We start from the raw sequence: 16,490 nt of genomic DNA, 5'->3' as shown, positions 1-16,490 counted from the left end.
TTGGCTCTGGGTATGGAAATGGACATCTGCAAATGCTCTGCAACACATCAACCAATAATGGACCTCAAGACTCTTCCAGGAATCGTGCAGCAAGAGGAAATAGGGGATGCCAGGCTGAGCTGAATCAGAAACAAGTTTTATTTCCAGGTCCTGTTTTCCTCTGTTCTCAAGAAGAGCAGCAAACAGCTCTGCCTAGACCTGCATCACCCTGTTTGCCCAAGTCTTCAGCTGAGGCACAAGCTCCTACAGCTCCTACGTGCCAGCACATCCTCTGGCCACCCCACAAAGGCAACACAATCTTCTTCACCACATAAGGGAATCCCATTTTCCAGTCTGCTCTCCTGTCATATCAGGGATATGGTTGGCTCAGGGCAGGTTTTAGAGCTTGATTAACACTCCACAATAAGGCCTGGCAGCAGCTGATTTAAGGTTAATTTCCAGGCTAAGATTTAAGAAAAGATTTGTTTAATGTTCTCTAACAGCCTCTGCTGACTGGGAGCTTGAGTGCCGCCTAATGACAGCCTCATTTAGTGATTTTTTTGCAGTGGGGAAGCTGGTCAGGAGCACAGCAGTTGCTGGCAGGTGCTGAGGGGAAAATATCCCTCCCTGCAGAGTGATTACTCTGGGGCACACGTTCCTTTATCCAGAACAGCCAGACAGAGCAACCCTTTGCTGTATTAAAAGCTCAGCAAGTCAGACCACTCTCTGCTTGCCTAGGACAGTGGTACATCTCTCCACACCTTTTAAAGCCAAATAGAAGAAATGCTCCTTTCTCCTGAATGATGGGAAACACAGAAATGCTTGCTCATGTCCAGCCTGGTCAAAACATGATTTGCATGAGAGACTGTTTCCCAGTTTCCAGCTTCTTCCAAAACAAAAGCTGAGCCTGCTTGGCTCCTGGGGAGGGGGTGGTCATTGTTTGACATTTGTAAGATACCTTGAGCTTCTGACTAGATGTAGCTGTGTCAGGGCTAAACACAAAAATAACCATTGCACAAATAAACACAGTAGTTCAAGCAAGGGTTTGTCATATTTTAATGACATTGATCTTTGGTGTTTCCCTCGTTAGCACTCATGTTCTCCCTGTCTTTCCTCCACAAACCTGCTAGGGATGGAGAGTTACAAATGAAAAGGAAAATCACATTTGAGACTAAAAACGAAATATCAGAGCCTTGATTTCTCCACTAGAAACTACATGTACAAGGTCAAGATATCACATGCAACACCTTACATCACAGACCCATACCTCACACCCTGGCCTGGAGCTGAAAGACATTTCTTGACCCCTGCCAAGGAGGTGCAGTTCAGTCCTGGCACCAGAAAACCACTGGGATGGCTCATTCATGTTAATATTGGCACAGCTTAGAACATTCTTGCATGAACTGCATTCTAACTAGAGAGCAGCAGCCCCCAGCCCTGCACACATCTATACAGCAGTTCTGTATTAAACTAACTCTCTGAAAACAAAAGACCCCCCCGTGCAAGCAGATCCTGAACCATGCAGGTTTTGGCAAAACCCAGTTCTTCCCATAAAAGACCACAGTGCAGACAGGATGGGTCTCAGAATACCACACTCTTGAGAGGGGAAAGACAGTGCTGTGCCATGGAGTGGGACTATGGCCTGGAAGACTCCTCCACTCTAGCAACAGAGCTGGTGCATCACACCCATGTCTGCCCAGTAGGACTGACTGTCTTCAGAAGGATGCTGCAGGTCCCCTTCCCTTTCTTCACTCTACTTTTATCAGACCCTGAGCATAAAAGGGCTGGAAAGAGGAAAGTAAAGCCTATGAAGGATGACACTGACCAAATTGTGGGGTTAGGACTGAGCTCAGGCAATCCCATGGGGCATCAAAATCTGCATGATGTGCAGCCAGTATGGTTCATATTTCTTTTAACTCTTCAGCAGTGGGAATGTTGGAAGGTAAGTATGTTTTCTTCCCCATGGCTTCCCTTGCAGTCCTTACCCTGTCCCAATCACCCAGGATAGAGAAGCCCACTGAACCACCAGCATCCTGTCAGTCCCTACTCTTCCAGCTCCTGGCCAGTTGTGAGGTACAGGTCTCTGCTGAGCAGTACAAGGGTAGCACCAACACACAATTCAATCTCTACCTGTTCCGTGACTCCCTGCTCGTGCTGTCGTTACTATAGAAGTTGGTACTGTCAGGAAGATGGTTATTATTAGTTAGGTCACTGTATTCAATTGGTCCTTCAGTGTCCATGGAGGACTGGGCCTGCTCTTGCAGGTCCAGATCACCACCACTTTGTCCTTCACTCCTGGGAGGGGCTGTCCGGGGGCTCAGGCCATGCTCTGACAGCTGCATAGACTCTGAAAGGATCCTTCCTTCCAGCTCAGCTGCCAGCTGCTGTGAGCTGGACTGCTGTGCTGCTGTGCCCTCAGCTCCAGTGGGCTCTGCACCAGTCTGAGAGCTGCGGTGGATCCGGTGGCTCACGATGATGTTGTTGCCAAAGCCACCCATGGATGCCATGGTGGTGCTCTGCTCCCTCTGGACCACAGCAGTCATGCCACCTTCTGCAATCAGCCTTTGGATCCTGCTCAGGGCATCCTCCCCACTGGCCCCATACTCTGGACCTTCAGCTGCAAGAGAAAGCAGAAGCAACTTTGGTGCACAAGGAGAACTACAACACAAAGCGTGCAGAGTAGATGCATCACACGATGGCAGGACAAAAAAATGTGCCAGGACAGAAAATGGGTTTTGTTCCTTTTTTTTTTTTTTTCTTCTCACTATTTTTTTTCTCTAACTTCTAGTAAATTGCCAAAGGCACTGAACTCTGTGAAGAAAACCTTCACCACTTCCCATAGGTATCCTTCACAGACTCACATGTCCAAGCCTTGTAGAAGCAGCTCCTATCTAGCCAGAAAGGTGCGGAAAAAACAAGGAATCAGAAGTGTATTTTCCCAAAGCTTCAGAGACAGTCCAGCCAGTCCCACAGGGCAAGGAACGAAAACCTGTTTGCACTGCACTGAACCAAACATTTCACCATGGTTAGAAGTCCTGTGGCTTTTCCTACTTCACCTGTTCCAAACTGCCCAAGGGAGATGACATGACAGCAATCTCCTCAGTATCAGGGAGGACATAGGCTAAGATCAGGCAGAAGCTACAGAACATGGCCTGTGCCTCCACATCACTATGATCAAGGAAAGATCAGGTGTGTAGGTTTCTGCTCCCTATGACTGGTATCTTTTGAGGAATGCAAAAAACATCTCTTCAGATATCACCTCTTACCTTCACAGTCACTGAGCTCTCAGGGAAGCATAGCCTTGGTTACTGAAGATTACTTCTGAATAATAAAATCTCACAGGAAAACAGTCCATGTAGGAGATTAAATCCCCATGGCAGGGAAGCCCAGCCCAGTTCTGTTTGCCAGCATCCTCTCTTTTGCTACAAACCCTGCCCCGACCATTTGAGGAAAACAATTTGTAGTCATGAACTGCTAGAATCATTCCACAGTGGTATCCTGATGATTCTTATTAAAGAGATAAATCTTACTTCCAGCTCCATGAAGCTATCACAGTATTGATTAGAGGAGAAAGCCTGGCACCAAAGAAATGAACAAAAATGTCAACAAGGCTGATGTAGGCAGGAGTTAAAACAATTTAAAAAAACCCCAAAGCCACACTGACTAGGAAAACAAAACTGCTTGAGGCTGTGGGGTGGAAATCATGCATCCAACATGAGAGCTAGAGTATTCAGCACAGTCTACATGATGAGGTTATCTAACATGTTGAGGTTATTTTTTTTTTAAAGGCAAGCTCATTAAAGCTGTTATCATGCTGTGCAGTCAGTGACAACTTATTCCTTTTCCTCATGGACTCAGTGGTACTTGGACCAAACACCATCAGCTTCCTCTGCCTCATGGTGCAACTAATTTCATCTTCAAGCAAGCCTGCTGACAAACTGCCCTGTTGCAGAAATACTATGAACATGAGGGAAAATTCATTTATAAAAAGTAGAGCAAGTGCCTTTTTGCTAGAAATGTAGAAAGCCTGCTATATTCACTATGCATACAGCAATTACATAGCTTCTTAGAGCATCAGTGAGATCACAGAGAATGCACATGGAAATCTGGAGCAGAGCCTAGAGGAGGTAGCAAGAATACCCCCTAGGCTGAGCTGCACCCACAACTCTAGCAGAGAAATCCTATTCAGGATGTAGCTGATGCATGAACTAGAAACCTGACTGCCAGCATGAAGACTGAGAACAGAGGCTCTTAGACCAGGAACTTCAGTGTGAAAAACATGCATGTGAGGGGATTCTGCAGCATTAATCATGAGCAGAACAAAATTGAAGGTTTAAGAAGCATGGGTTTGGATTCAGTCATCACTTCCTTCTGAGGACACACTCATAACCACTTCATTACTAACCATCTGGCCAGGCCAGAAAGCCAAGATGTGCAACCTGGCTTAGAGACATGCCAGGCAGCCTTCTCTCCACAAGTCCTGAAGCAGCAGGTACTGTGCTCTTGAAAGATCACTTAACATAAACTTAACCCAGTACAGAACATTGGTACAGTGAATCAGCAGGGATCCCCAGCCAATGCTCCTCAGCAGGATGAACAGATGCTTCACCAGAAGAGGCCATGCAGGCAGGATACACCACAAAAAAAACCTGCTCTTCCCTGTCCCTTAAATACTGGGTGTCATGGCTGTATTTCCAGTAGAGGCAGCTGCTTGCTCAGAAAACAGACAAGGGCTGATGCCACAGCAGAGATCAGCAAGTCACGATTCTTCAGATGACAAGTGCAGAGACACTGTTGGAAATTCCAGAAAAACAGCCCATCCAAAGGGCCAGAAGCAAGAATCACTATCCAAGCAGCCAAAAAGAGCTGCTGCTTTGTGGGCTGTCCTCCCCTTTCTCCCTTCAGGTTTTAACAATGACTTTGACTGTCTGGTTCAGAGCAAAGTTTCCTGTGCAATTTGCCTTCAGCTGAGCTACAGCAGAGATTCACATAGAGCCCATTTCCACTGCCTGGTGACTCCCACACATGTTCTTTCACCAGGCTGCCAGTGCAGACTACATTAGTACTCAGTGCAAGTGAAATAACCCAACTTCCATTTGGTGGTGGTTCAGAATGTGCACACAGACACACAAGAACAATGCCATAAACCCCACACCTTGGACTGCTAGAAGTTTCAACTTTATCTTGAGCTCCTAGTCTACTGTCTAGGGCCAAAAAATAGAAAAGCCTCACAGAGCACTGCAGAGAGCATCTACAAAACTGAGCTGCTGTGTGTTAAGTACCAGTGTAAGTGGAACACCTGGCAATTTGTCCTCCATCTGGGCTGTGCCTGTATCAGAATCCATCACAAAGCAGGAAGCAATCTTCAGAAACAGTCCCCATCTTTTTATGAACAGGGACACAAGTTCTGTTCTTGACAGGATGGTTGCCCATGGTTCCCTTCCACAAATACAAGTATTAGTGGTGTGTCCACCATGCTGCATTTCAACAAACCTTTTCTAATCTAACCCAAGTGACATTTCCAGGGGTACAAACCCCTTTATATTCCAAACAAAGACACAAAACATTACTCTCAAGAGTTATCAGCCCAAAGACCAGGGTGCAAAAGACTCTCTAGCCTAATGCATCTGCCTTTAGAAGTCCTCTGCCATGTTATTTCAAGAAGGCAAGAGTTTGATATGGAAGACTACAAAGGTAAAACATCTGGCAAACCTTCAATGGAGCAAACCTTCATAAGGCAGGAGCATTTCCACTCTTAAATAAGTGGTCTCTGAACTACTTAAAAGGAGTAAAACTTGTTTAGCTCTGTTAAACTCTGGGCATTCATGGCACACATCTGATAAAGAACAAAACCCAAAGAAGCAAGAATTAGATCAGGCTTCTCTGTGGTTTGTGATAAACTGACTATGGTCTTAATTTTTTCCTATTCTCAGATATCCTCTTTCTAAAACCAGCAGTAGTCAGTAGCCACGCTTGCAAACAAAGCTTCAAAATCAGAACTATAAGTAAGCACTGGAATAATAGCTCTGAGGTGTGAGCTGACCTACTAATTCACATGCTCAAAGATTAAAAAAATCAGCATTTTAAAATTAATTCACTCCTTGCATACGAATAGGAAAGGGAGAGCATAAGGGAGCATAACCAGCTATGAATAATCACATGTCCCCAAGTGGCCGAGGAAATACTACCAGTTACTTTTCTCCCCAACCAGAAGCATGTTCACACTTCCTTTCTAAGCTACCTAATCCAAACAACTCCACAGAACACAGAAAAGACACAGTTGCTTTAAATTCTAATAAATTTCTTAGCAGTATCTCACTTTGGTGATTTGTATGAGCAAAACTTATTTTCGCAACAAGAGTTTAAAAGCAATCCCTATATTTTAATCCTAAAAGAGGAGTACTTGGAGTAGTTCATATGGTAAAGGCTTGGGTAGTACATGCCTCTAGAACCTGGGTCTAGTTTGAGGTAGTTAAAATTAAGCCAAAATGTACAGTTCTACAGGACATATGTCACACATTTTACAGATGGATGGGCAGATGAAAGGCTAAGGGATCTACCCCATGTTTCTACTTGGAGAAGGAGAGGCAGATCTGGAAGCTGATCCCTGGTGTCCTGGCTGCCATTTCCACACAAAGCACAGAAAAGCCACATCACATCTGAGAAGAGCATTGCAAGAAAGTGTTCAGCTATCATAAATACAACATGTTTCTTTTAGCATTCACAGGGCTCAGCTGGGGACACATTACCCCCAGCACACACTCCTAATGTCTCAGATTAAAGAAGTTGCATCACATACAGGTACAATGACTCTGCTTATAAGTGCTCCTTAGGCATGCCTGACTGCTATGCCTGTACCAGGGATGTTTCACTTGCATGTGCTCTATTTTCACTATTAACAGCTTGAACAGACTGATCCAAAAGCTCCTACACACCCAAGCCTTCATTTTACAACCCTTTCCCCCTCAAAAGTATCTGCTGCAACCACTAAAAGCAGCTGGACATGATGGAAATTTGTACTGACTGGTTAGAAACACTTTAACAAAATAGGTTAAGAGCTGTATATGGCATCACAGCAGTCAGTTTTGATCCCACAAAGACAACAGCAATCCATTGACAAGGCTTCTGCTGGCTAAAATTCCAGTGGTTCGTAACACACACCTACTTGTACAATAAGCACTGAGCCAGCCATCTGAACCTCAGTGACAATGCAACTGATAGGAACTGAGATGGTAAAGCCCTTTATTTCCATCAAGTTTCTTCTGAATGTGGGTTATTTTTTTCTTTTTTAACCACTGGATTACCAGTTGATACACTCTCAACAGCAAGGGGACAGCATGGGTGCACAGTGAAACAAGTGTTTGGCTGCTCTGGCCAAGGTCCCTTTTTCCTCAGCCTGCAGAACCTTTTTCACAGTTGAAATCCCTAACAGTTACTGCCTCTTGCACCCTGCTCCACAGATCCAGAAAAGCTGAACAAGTGGCATCCACAGCCTGACCCAGTCTGGACTTGGAATTATAATTTCATCAGGGATTTTTGTTGTTTTATAAGTGAGATTCAATTTGCCAGTTAAATACATCTGTCCCCATCATATCTGCCCATTTGCAAAGGAAAGCACAGTGTAACTCTCAACAGATTGTTTCTAATTAAAAGTTCCACAAAGCTACATCTACATCACTATTTCTACAATGTCTGTCACCTTACAGTAAAGTAGGAGACAGCTGAAACACTGTTTTAGGCATTTCTTGGTAGCTCTCCTAGTTTTCTCTCAACTCTAGCTTCCTTTGGTTTATGTGTGGCTTGGGAGCGGAGTTCAGAAAGCAGCCATCAACTGCCACAAACCAAAAAGATACAGACATAAGAGGGATTATTTTCTAATAAAGTTATCATATACTCATTCCTCCAAAGGAGGTAGAAAGATAATCAAAACAGCAAAGTCCCCGCAGAGCTTTGCATGAGAAAAGGAAACTATTTATATCCACACAGAACCTAATTAGATTTCTGATGCAATTCTGCTTTTTTTTTTTTAATACAGTAAGCCCTGAGCCAGAATTGCCCACAAGTGGGGCTGACAGGACAGAATTTTATTTTTTTTTGTTGTTCCCCCCACCCCTTGCCATGACAAGGTGATAACTAAAACATTTCCCTTTACATTACTCAGAATGACATCTGATCTATCCATTCTGCTGCTGACAATACTGCTAAGCTTTTACACAGTGATTTACATCTTCAAAGCCCCATACAAAACACTAATTAATCTTCACAGCCCCTGGTGTACTGTACTATGGGAAGATTTATTCCCATTTGGTAGATGATTAATAATTTGCCCTAGGTCACATATCAAATTAATAATAGCACATTTCAACTTTTTTTTTTTTTTCCTTCATGTCCCTGACATCTAGATCCTGCTATTAGGCAACAGTATTATCCTTTAAACAGGCACAGAGTTACTGTAGATAGTGGGCAAATTAACCACCAGAAACACACTACAGCATCTGATCTAGGCTTCCTGAACACACTGGATGCTTATCACAGGAGGTTATGATACTGGAAAAACAGGAATCTTACACAGTTAAGTGTGATAGGGGCTCAAGTGTAATGTGTAGCACAAAGACTCTTAGATGAACCAGACCACTGATGCCTTACAAGTCCCAGGTTAACAGGTTGAAGTGTTTGTATCAACAACTGAAAATCTGTCTTTCTGCTTCCTGATAGGTCCTTGTACTATTCCTCTGTTATAGATTACAGTTGGTTTTTCAATCCCACATTCTCCTGAGAGTCAATGTCTTGACAGATCACTGTTTTGAGGTGCTCTTGAGCCTTTGCTCAATAATTTCTACTGAGGATGCAACTGACATAGGAACTGATCTACCACAGGTAAGATGGCTTGGCTCATCTTCAGCACATGTGTCTGAACTGGAATAATTCCTTTGTTCTAAGGATCCTTATATAAGAGACAGGAGTGTGACAGCCATTTTTGCAGGTGAGGCCACTTGGAATAGCACATGGAGTAAATCAGCAGCTGAGCCAGAAATCACACCAGATGTGAACTTGCTAATCTCTTCCAAGCAAAAAAGGGAGAAAAGAGAAGTCCTGTTCTAGGCTTATTATCTGCACTCCTCTTCCAAATACTATGTCTTGCTTTTTTTTGTAGACAAACCCTGCCCAAGACACTGGTAAAAAACAACCCTTCCCCATCTCATTCATGGTCTGGAAAAACTAGGATGTAGATCTGAAAACTGAAAGGTTAATTAGAAAGAATGAGATAATGAAATCCAACACTGATTTCAGAACAGCAGAAGAGAGAAGCAAGACTGGAGAACTCCACTGGTTTAACAGAGCAGACAAAGACCTCCTTCCATGGCCTTGTTGCAAGAAGGTCCCATACTGTACCCTGTTCTCACTCTGCATAACATAGTCAGTGGAAGAATCAGTTCCCACAAGTTCAGGAATTGACTAGACATCCTGTGTTCCAGCAGGATTCACACATTCTCAAATGTACAAACTTTCCAGGGAGGTTATATCAGCTCCACTGAGATTAGCAGATGGGAAACCCCATAGGTCTGCAATTTGACACTTAACTTTGACCAGAGAAACACAAAACCTTATCACATGTGCTTGATGCTGCACAGCAGAAACTATGGAAGAGTTAAAAAAGCATCTTTCAGAGTGACAGAGCACAAAAAAGCATACAGGCACCAACAGGCATGTTTGTGTTTGGGCTGTCTCCAAAAGCCAAGCAGGTTCATCACGAGCCAAAGATTTCAAACCTGTCTCCCTTGGATTTCTCTGTCATTCCTATGCATACACTGCCCACCTCCTTCCTAGTCAATCCCTCAGAGTTGGATTTAAGCACAATGCTACACTATAGAGACAAGAAGCCTACACAGAATCATCAAAGGTCACTGACTTTACTGTCATATAGGAATTGCACATCAGCTGTTTTAAGTTCTTCAAATGTTGCTAACTTTCCCTGGACTGGAAGGCACTACAGACATTTTTTAGTAGCTAAGCTTAGACACCACAGGCTTCCTCAATCAGACTAACCAGAGTATCTGCTTTGTGAGAAGTATTTTACAGTATTTCACATTATTGTGAAGCCTGCACAGGTTTTAGATGCAGAAGTTGAAGGACCAAGCTAAACCCGAACACAGAGTCAGAAAGAATAGTTCTTAAGTTTGCAGACTTAATGATGGTTAGAGTTCAGGAGGTTTTGTGAAGACTGATGCCAGTACAGGTGATTCTACAGACACTAGGATCAGGAGAGGAGTACATTTTGCCTTCCAAAAGCATGTGAAAAAGTCAACTTTTCTACTCCCATGGGCAGAAATTCACTCTCCTGATCATCTTTGCATGGCTAAAGGAAAATTAGGCTGGAGAAATCTTTGCTGAAGAGATAACAGGAGTCTCCCAATGCATCAGTAAGTTGTGGAACCTGTGTGCAAAGTCCTCATTCACCAGGTAAGCTGCCAGATAAATCACTGCTTGCACTCCTACTTTCCCCAGTACCTGCAGAGGTGGACTCCTGCTCCTGTACTTCCCTCTCTGTCTGAGTCTCGGCATTCTGGAGCTGAGGTGCCAAGGTCTGGGTACCCTGGGAGGTCACAGAGGTGGGGGGGTTTCGGGGTTGCAGGCCTATGGCATTCATCAGGCCCATGTCCCTGTCTGTTCTCCATGTGGCTCTGCTGGTTCTGAAAAGAGAGAAAAACAAGTAAGACCAGGAGCATTGGAAGTGAAAATGCCCCAGCAAGATTGAAGCATCCACCTGAGTCTCTTGTTGCCTCCACTCCAACCAGGCACTTGTAGCCACTGTGGGGCTGGAGGAGACTGTGACCTGCACTTATTTACACACACAAGACACCCCTCTCTAGAGTCAGCTGGCTGTGCTTTTGAGTTCTAAGTCAACAGTATTGTTCTTATAGTCCACTCACCCTTCCACAGCAGCAGTGTGTCTGACAGGCATAGACAGATATCCCTGAAGCATCAACAAGGCTGCAGAACAACTGGTTCAGGGCTCACTGGGTTAAGTATGCAACACAACATGGAGCACAGGACAAGAAACACCCACAACACCCCTCTGCATGTCAGCAGGGAGCTTTTAACTCAGCTTGTATCCCTTTTCTCCTCCAGAACATCTAGTTTGTCAGCATGCCACATGAATGCACTCCAACAGGCATTTCTGACCATTCCAGTCAGACAAGAGAAATTCTCTGTTCTCAAAAGAAAACAACAGGAACCACCTTAAGGCTCATTAGCTTCTCAGAATCAAACACTTGAAGTGTATGGTGCTACAAGAACTGAATCTTGACAATGTTGGATGTTCCTTGCAAAACTGACCTTTGGCTGGGAATGGTAAATAGATGCTAGGAATGACACAGCTCATTCACAAGCTTTTTTTTCACGTGGTTTTGCAACTTGCCACACTTTTCTTGCTATCTCTTTCAGGCACTTCATTGCTGAGCAGTATTTCTGCCTTCAAGCTGCTCCTCATGTCCTGCAAGGCTGGTATGTGCTGCCACAAAACACAAGTAGTGGCTGCATCTACTCACATGGCAGAGTAAAGAATCTCTACTGCCTATTATTCACCCTCAATCAGACCAAGTCTATAGAACAGCACAGACATTGCCCTGTGCATAATTTCCTTGGGATCCTAGAGCTCACAATTCAGAAACAAGACTGTCACCCTCTCGCTGAGAAGAGAGGACTTACAGAGAAGTACTTGTCACTGGAGCAAGAAGCAAAGGACTGCAGCATCATCCCTGTGTTTAGAATAACTAGTGTGTGTATCACTGGACAGACTGGATGATGCAGCCAATAGGGACATCAAGGGATTTAGCTTTAATTTTAGAGTTTATTGCTGAGCAATCACTGTCCCATGATCAGAAAAGTAAAGGAATGAAAACCAGTCACCAGGACTGCTCAATGGATTTGCACTTATCTCTGTTAAACTCCCCATTCTTCAGTTATACTCCAAAGGCCATTTACTTTGCACAGTGTTTTTGATCAAGCCCCACATGTTCCTCCTGCAGCTTTCTCACAGATGTCACTGAGGTCACAGATGACAGATACACATCACTATCACTGGCAGCACTTTTGGACACTGAATGACACTTGCTAGAAGCAGGCCAGGAGACCCAGCTAAGCAGTGTTAAAGGGTGGGAGAAACTGAATATTTAAAGCAGCCAGTGCTAAAGGAACAAAGAAGGAAATGTGCTGTCAGATGTAACAAAAGCAGCAGAAAAGGTCAGGTCTCTAAAGCACACTGAGGAGACTCACCCAGGGCGTTCAGTGCTCCTGCTGCTGGAATGCACAGTGAAGACATTCTCGTTCATCTGGTCCCAGTGGTACTCAACTCCAGAGTTTAGGGCCCTGGAAACATCAAAAAGGAAAAAAATATTAGCATGATTGGACACTACTGCAGCCAGCACACATCACATCCCTGCAAAACGAAGTGCCCATCAGAAACTGCAGATCTAGCTCAGTTCCCATTTGGAATCATAGAATCATAGAATCATCTGTGTTGGAAGGGACCTCAGAGATCATCAAGTCCAACCCTTGATCCACTCCCCCCGGGGTTCCCAGCCCATGGCACTCAGTGCCACACCCAGGCTCTTTTGAAATATCTCCAGGGACAGAGAATCCACTACTTCCCTGGGCAGCCCATTCCAATGGCTGATCACCCTCTCCAGAAAGAAATTCTTTCTAATATCCAATCTAAACCTCCCCTGGCACAGCTTGAGACCCTGCCCTCTTGTCTTGCTGAGAGTTGCCTGGGAAAAGAGCCCAACCCCCCCCTGGCTCCAACCTCCTTTCAGGGAGTTGTAGAGAGTGATGAGGTCTCCCCTGAGCCTCCTCTTCTCCAGCCTGAACAGCCCCAGCTCCCTCAGCCCTTCCTCACAGGACTTGTGCTGGATCCCTTCACAGCCTCCTTGCTCTTCTCTGGACCTGCTCCAGGACCTCAATCTCCTTCCTAAACTGAGGGTCCTTTTAACTTCTGTTAAAAGGGCTCATCACCATCAACAGTCTTGCAAACATGGAGTGTTGTGTTACCCAAACTGGTCTGGAATATTCCATTCATTTCATGATTCAATATTAGGACTGAGGCACAGCAACAGAAGCAGAGGGATTTTCAGGAAATGAAGACATACAGCTGTGTGTACAGAATCAAGTTACCCTAACTCCAAATGACTAAACAAAGAATTTGAAAGGGAAGGCCAGTTCTTTCTATAGTCCCTGCCAGCATCTCCTGCACCAGGTAATGCTAAGTAAAATGCTTATTTGACATTCAATTCCCTTGCAAATGGTTCTCATTCTGCCTATGAATAAACCTCTATACAGAGCTCTCACTGACAGTCACCATGGAGCACAGTCAGATATAGAAGATATTTGAATAAGTTTCTAGAGGAGTTTGTACTGCATCTTGTATGCACACACTTATGTACACACATACAACACATATGTGTGTCAAGACTTAAAAGTCCAAAACTTGAGAATTTTACTGCTAATGCTACAAAGTTTAACAGAACAGCCATTGTTCTGGCAACCTTTCACAGTGCATTTCTCCAAAAGATACTCAAAACCAGGGCTGGATAATCACAGAAACTAAATCACCATAACCCTAATATTTTAAGTGCGTCTCCCACTATTTCTAAGCCTTGACAGTTCTTAAGACTGGAAGAGGATAAGAACATATCCAGCTTACTCTGCACCATACAGAAGCTCCAGAGGACAGGCACAAGCTGTACAGTCCAAGGCAGGATGGAGATCTCCTACTTACTGCTGTGTAAGCACTATGGGCCACACTATGATGGAAGAGACTTTCTGTACAGTGTTATTCTCCCTTTAAGCTGGCCTGAGCATTTTGAAAAGGTGCTGTACACAGAGTTAACAACAGTGCTGGGTAGCAGTCACTTCACAAGGCAAGTAAAAAAAAAAAAATGGTCCTGTGCAGACAGAAGGGAATTGTGTCTGAAGAGCTGGACTTGGATCACAGTGTAGGCAACCTCAGAGCATGAATTAAGGGTAGTCTCATAATCTGAAGGAAGGATTCAGGGAAAGCAGCTGGTTATGGCTTCGGCACAAGTGTTTCATGTGCACATAAACCCAGCTGTCCTGTAATGAGATGCATCAGCAGAACAGGCAAGAACTCCAGCTTAGAGGATGCTGCAAGCCAGACATGCTGCCCCAGCAGGGCTGTGTGTGCTGGAGGCCTGGGGCTAGGCTGTGAGTGACAGCACCCCAGGTCAGGACTAAGGGCAAAAGCTGGAGAAAATCAGGTCAACAAAACCATACATGAAGTCTACAAGAAGTAATAAGTCATCACTTTTATTTTTTTTTTGGTGCTGAGCTGGTCCTGCACTGCATTGTGGAAGCTAAGTATTACGCAGAGGATGGAGCAGCCAGAGGGACTGGCATGGCTTTAGTGACAGGTTACCATCTGTCAACAAACTCTGAAAATGTTATAAGTCAGCATCCTACTGGCAGCTGCTTTCATTGTGTGAAAAGTAAGCACACATTGTCAGCAAAGTAGCACACTCCCTAGGCAAGTGAGACTTTCTGACCTACTACTCAAAATTTCAAATAAAAAAGTTTACTTTGCTTAGAATCTGCAGCTATTACACAACTAAGCTAAACTGACCCATGCACTTCTCCCCCTCCCTCCTCACTGCATACTTTCCAAAACAGAGGAATGGTCCCCACAGCCACCCACACAGCTTATATTCTTTCCCAAGGTGCTGTGCACCCTCCTTGTCTCTGCCAGTTTGCCAGCTCACAAGACAAGAAACCAGAAGACTACAAAGCTTTCCTTACCTGTGAGTTGGCAGTACTGAGCTTCTTCTCTTACCCGAAACATTGTACTTCTGCTCCTGCACACACTCACACACACGCACACAAACACACACACACACACACTTCATTCAACTCATTTGTACAGAAGTACCAAGGTACCAAGCTGACCTGTAATACACCAAGTTAAAAACTGTCTCTGCTCCTGCCTGTCCTGCAGAGGCTCACTGCTGTGTGCTTGGGTTCTTACACAGGAAATTCTCTTCTAACTCCACGCAATGAATCTGCACCTTTCCCTGGATGGTAGAATCAATAGCCACTCCATTTAATACATGACTTTGCACATGGGTTTTGAACGCTGCCATTTATCAACTCAGTTTCACAGCCAGATTCCTATTAATTCCTCATTTACTGCCAGAGATTTTGCTTTTCTCTCCCAGATGGAGGACTTGCAGCAGCTGGTGCCACTGCTCCTGTTGCTGACTCTGGGAACATTGATGAACAGGCTTCAGCCAATGTCACCAGACATGGCCAGGATAAAGCTCAACATCCTCAACACCACATTAACCTGGCTTTCTAGTCTGGACTGAACTTGTCTCTCTGCAGGGCCAAAAGAAGTGGCACACAATAAACAGCTGGCACTCTATTGCAGAACAAGCAAGCATCTTCACTGCTACCTTTGATCAGATCCTTCCCTTCACCAGCTCATCATAGAATCATAGAATAATCATAGAATTGGCTGGGTTGGAAGGGACCTCAGAGATCATCAAGTCCAACCCTTGAACCACCATTGCGGTTGCTAGACCATGGCACTGAGTGCCACATCCAGTCTCTTTTGAAGTATCTCCAGACACGGAGAATCCACTACTTCCCTGGGCAGCCCATTCCAGTGCTTGATCACCCTCTCGGTAAAGAAATTCTTTCTAATATCCAACCTAAACTTCCCCTGGCACAATTTGAGACTGTGCCCTCTTGTCTTGTTGAAAGTCATCTGGGAAAAGAGACCAACGCCCACCTGGCTACACCCTCCTTTCAGGGAGTTGTAGGGAGTGATGAGGTCTCCCCTGAGCCTCCTCTTCTCCAGACTCAACACCCCCAGCTCCCTCAGCCTCACCTCACAGGGCTTGTGCTGGATCCCTTCACAGCCTCCTTGCTCTTCTCTGGACCTGCTCCAGCACCTCAATCTCCTTCCTGAGCTGAGGGGCCCAGAACTGGACACAGGACTCAAGCTGTGGCCTCACCAGGGCTGAGCACAGGGGCAGAATCCCTTCCCTGGACCTGCTGGCCACGCTGTTCCTGAGAATTTGCTGATGATGGACTCAATCCCCTCATCTAAATCATCAATGAAGATATTGAACAGAACCGGACCCAACACTGATCCCTGGGGGACACCACTAGTGACCGGCCGCCATTTTGATGCAGCCCCGTTCAGCACCACTCTCTGGGCCCGGCCCTCCAGCCAGTTCCTAACCCAGCACAGGGTGCTCCTGTCCAAGCTGTGGGCTGACAGCTTCTTCAGGAGAATGCTGTGGGAGACGGTGTCAAAGGCCTTGCTGAAGTCCAGGTAGACTCCATCCACAGCCTTCCCCTCACCCACCAGGCAGTCCCCTGATCATAAAAGGAGATCAGGTTGGTCAGACAGGACCTGCCCTTCCTAACCCCGTGCTGGCTGGGTCTGATCCCTTGTCCATCCTGCAGGAGCTGTGTGATTGCCCCCAGGATGA

The 16,490-nt window shown here is 45.1% G+C and overlaps 1 protein-coding gene across 4 annotated transcripts in view; it reads right to left on the bottom strand.

The window, feature by feature from the left end:
* Positions 1 to 1,011: 1,011 nt before the first annotated feature.
* Positions 1,012 to 16,490, bottom strand: part of AMBRA1 (autophagy and beclin 1 regulator 1) — a 148,082-nt gene continuing 132,603 nt past the window's right edge. For all 4 annotated transcript variants that reach the window (XM_030451889.1, XM_030451888.1, XM_030451891.1 and 1 more), the window contains 3 exons: positions 12,256 to 12,348; positions 10,489 to 10,670; positions 1,012 to 2,596 (listed from right to left, as the gene is read on the bottom strand). In XM_030451889.1, coding sequence (XP_030307749.1) covers positions 2,106 to 2,596; positions 10,489 to 10,670; positions 12,256 to 12,348 — 766 coding nt within the window. In that variant the 3' untranslated portion in view covers positions 1,012 to 2,105. The remainder of the gene's footprint in view (positions 2,597 to 10,488; positions 10,671 to 12,255; positions 12,349 to 16,490) is intronic.

Source organism: Calypte anna, chromosome 5A (assembly GCF_003957555.1).
Source record: "Calypte anna isolate BGI_N300 chromosome 5A, bCalAnn1_v1.p, whole genome shotgun sequence".
In the NCBI taxonomy this organism is placed as follows: domain Eukaryota; kingdom Metazoa; phylum Chordata; class Aves; order Apodiformes; family Trochilidae; genus Calypte; species Calypte anna.
The sequence above is the reverse complement of the archived record's forward strand: the minus strand, read 5'-3'. Positions and strand labels throughout refer to the sequence as shown.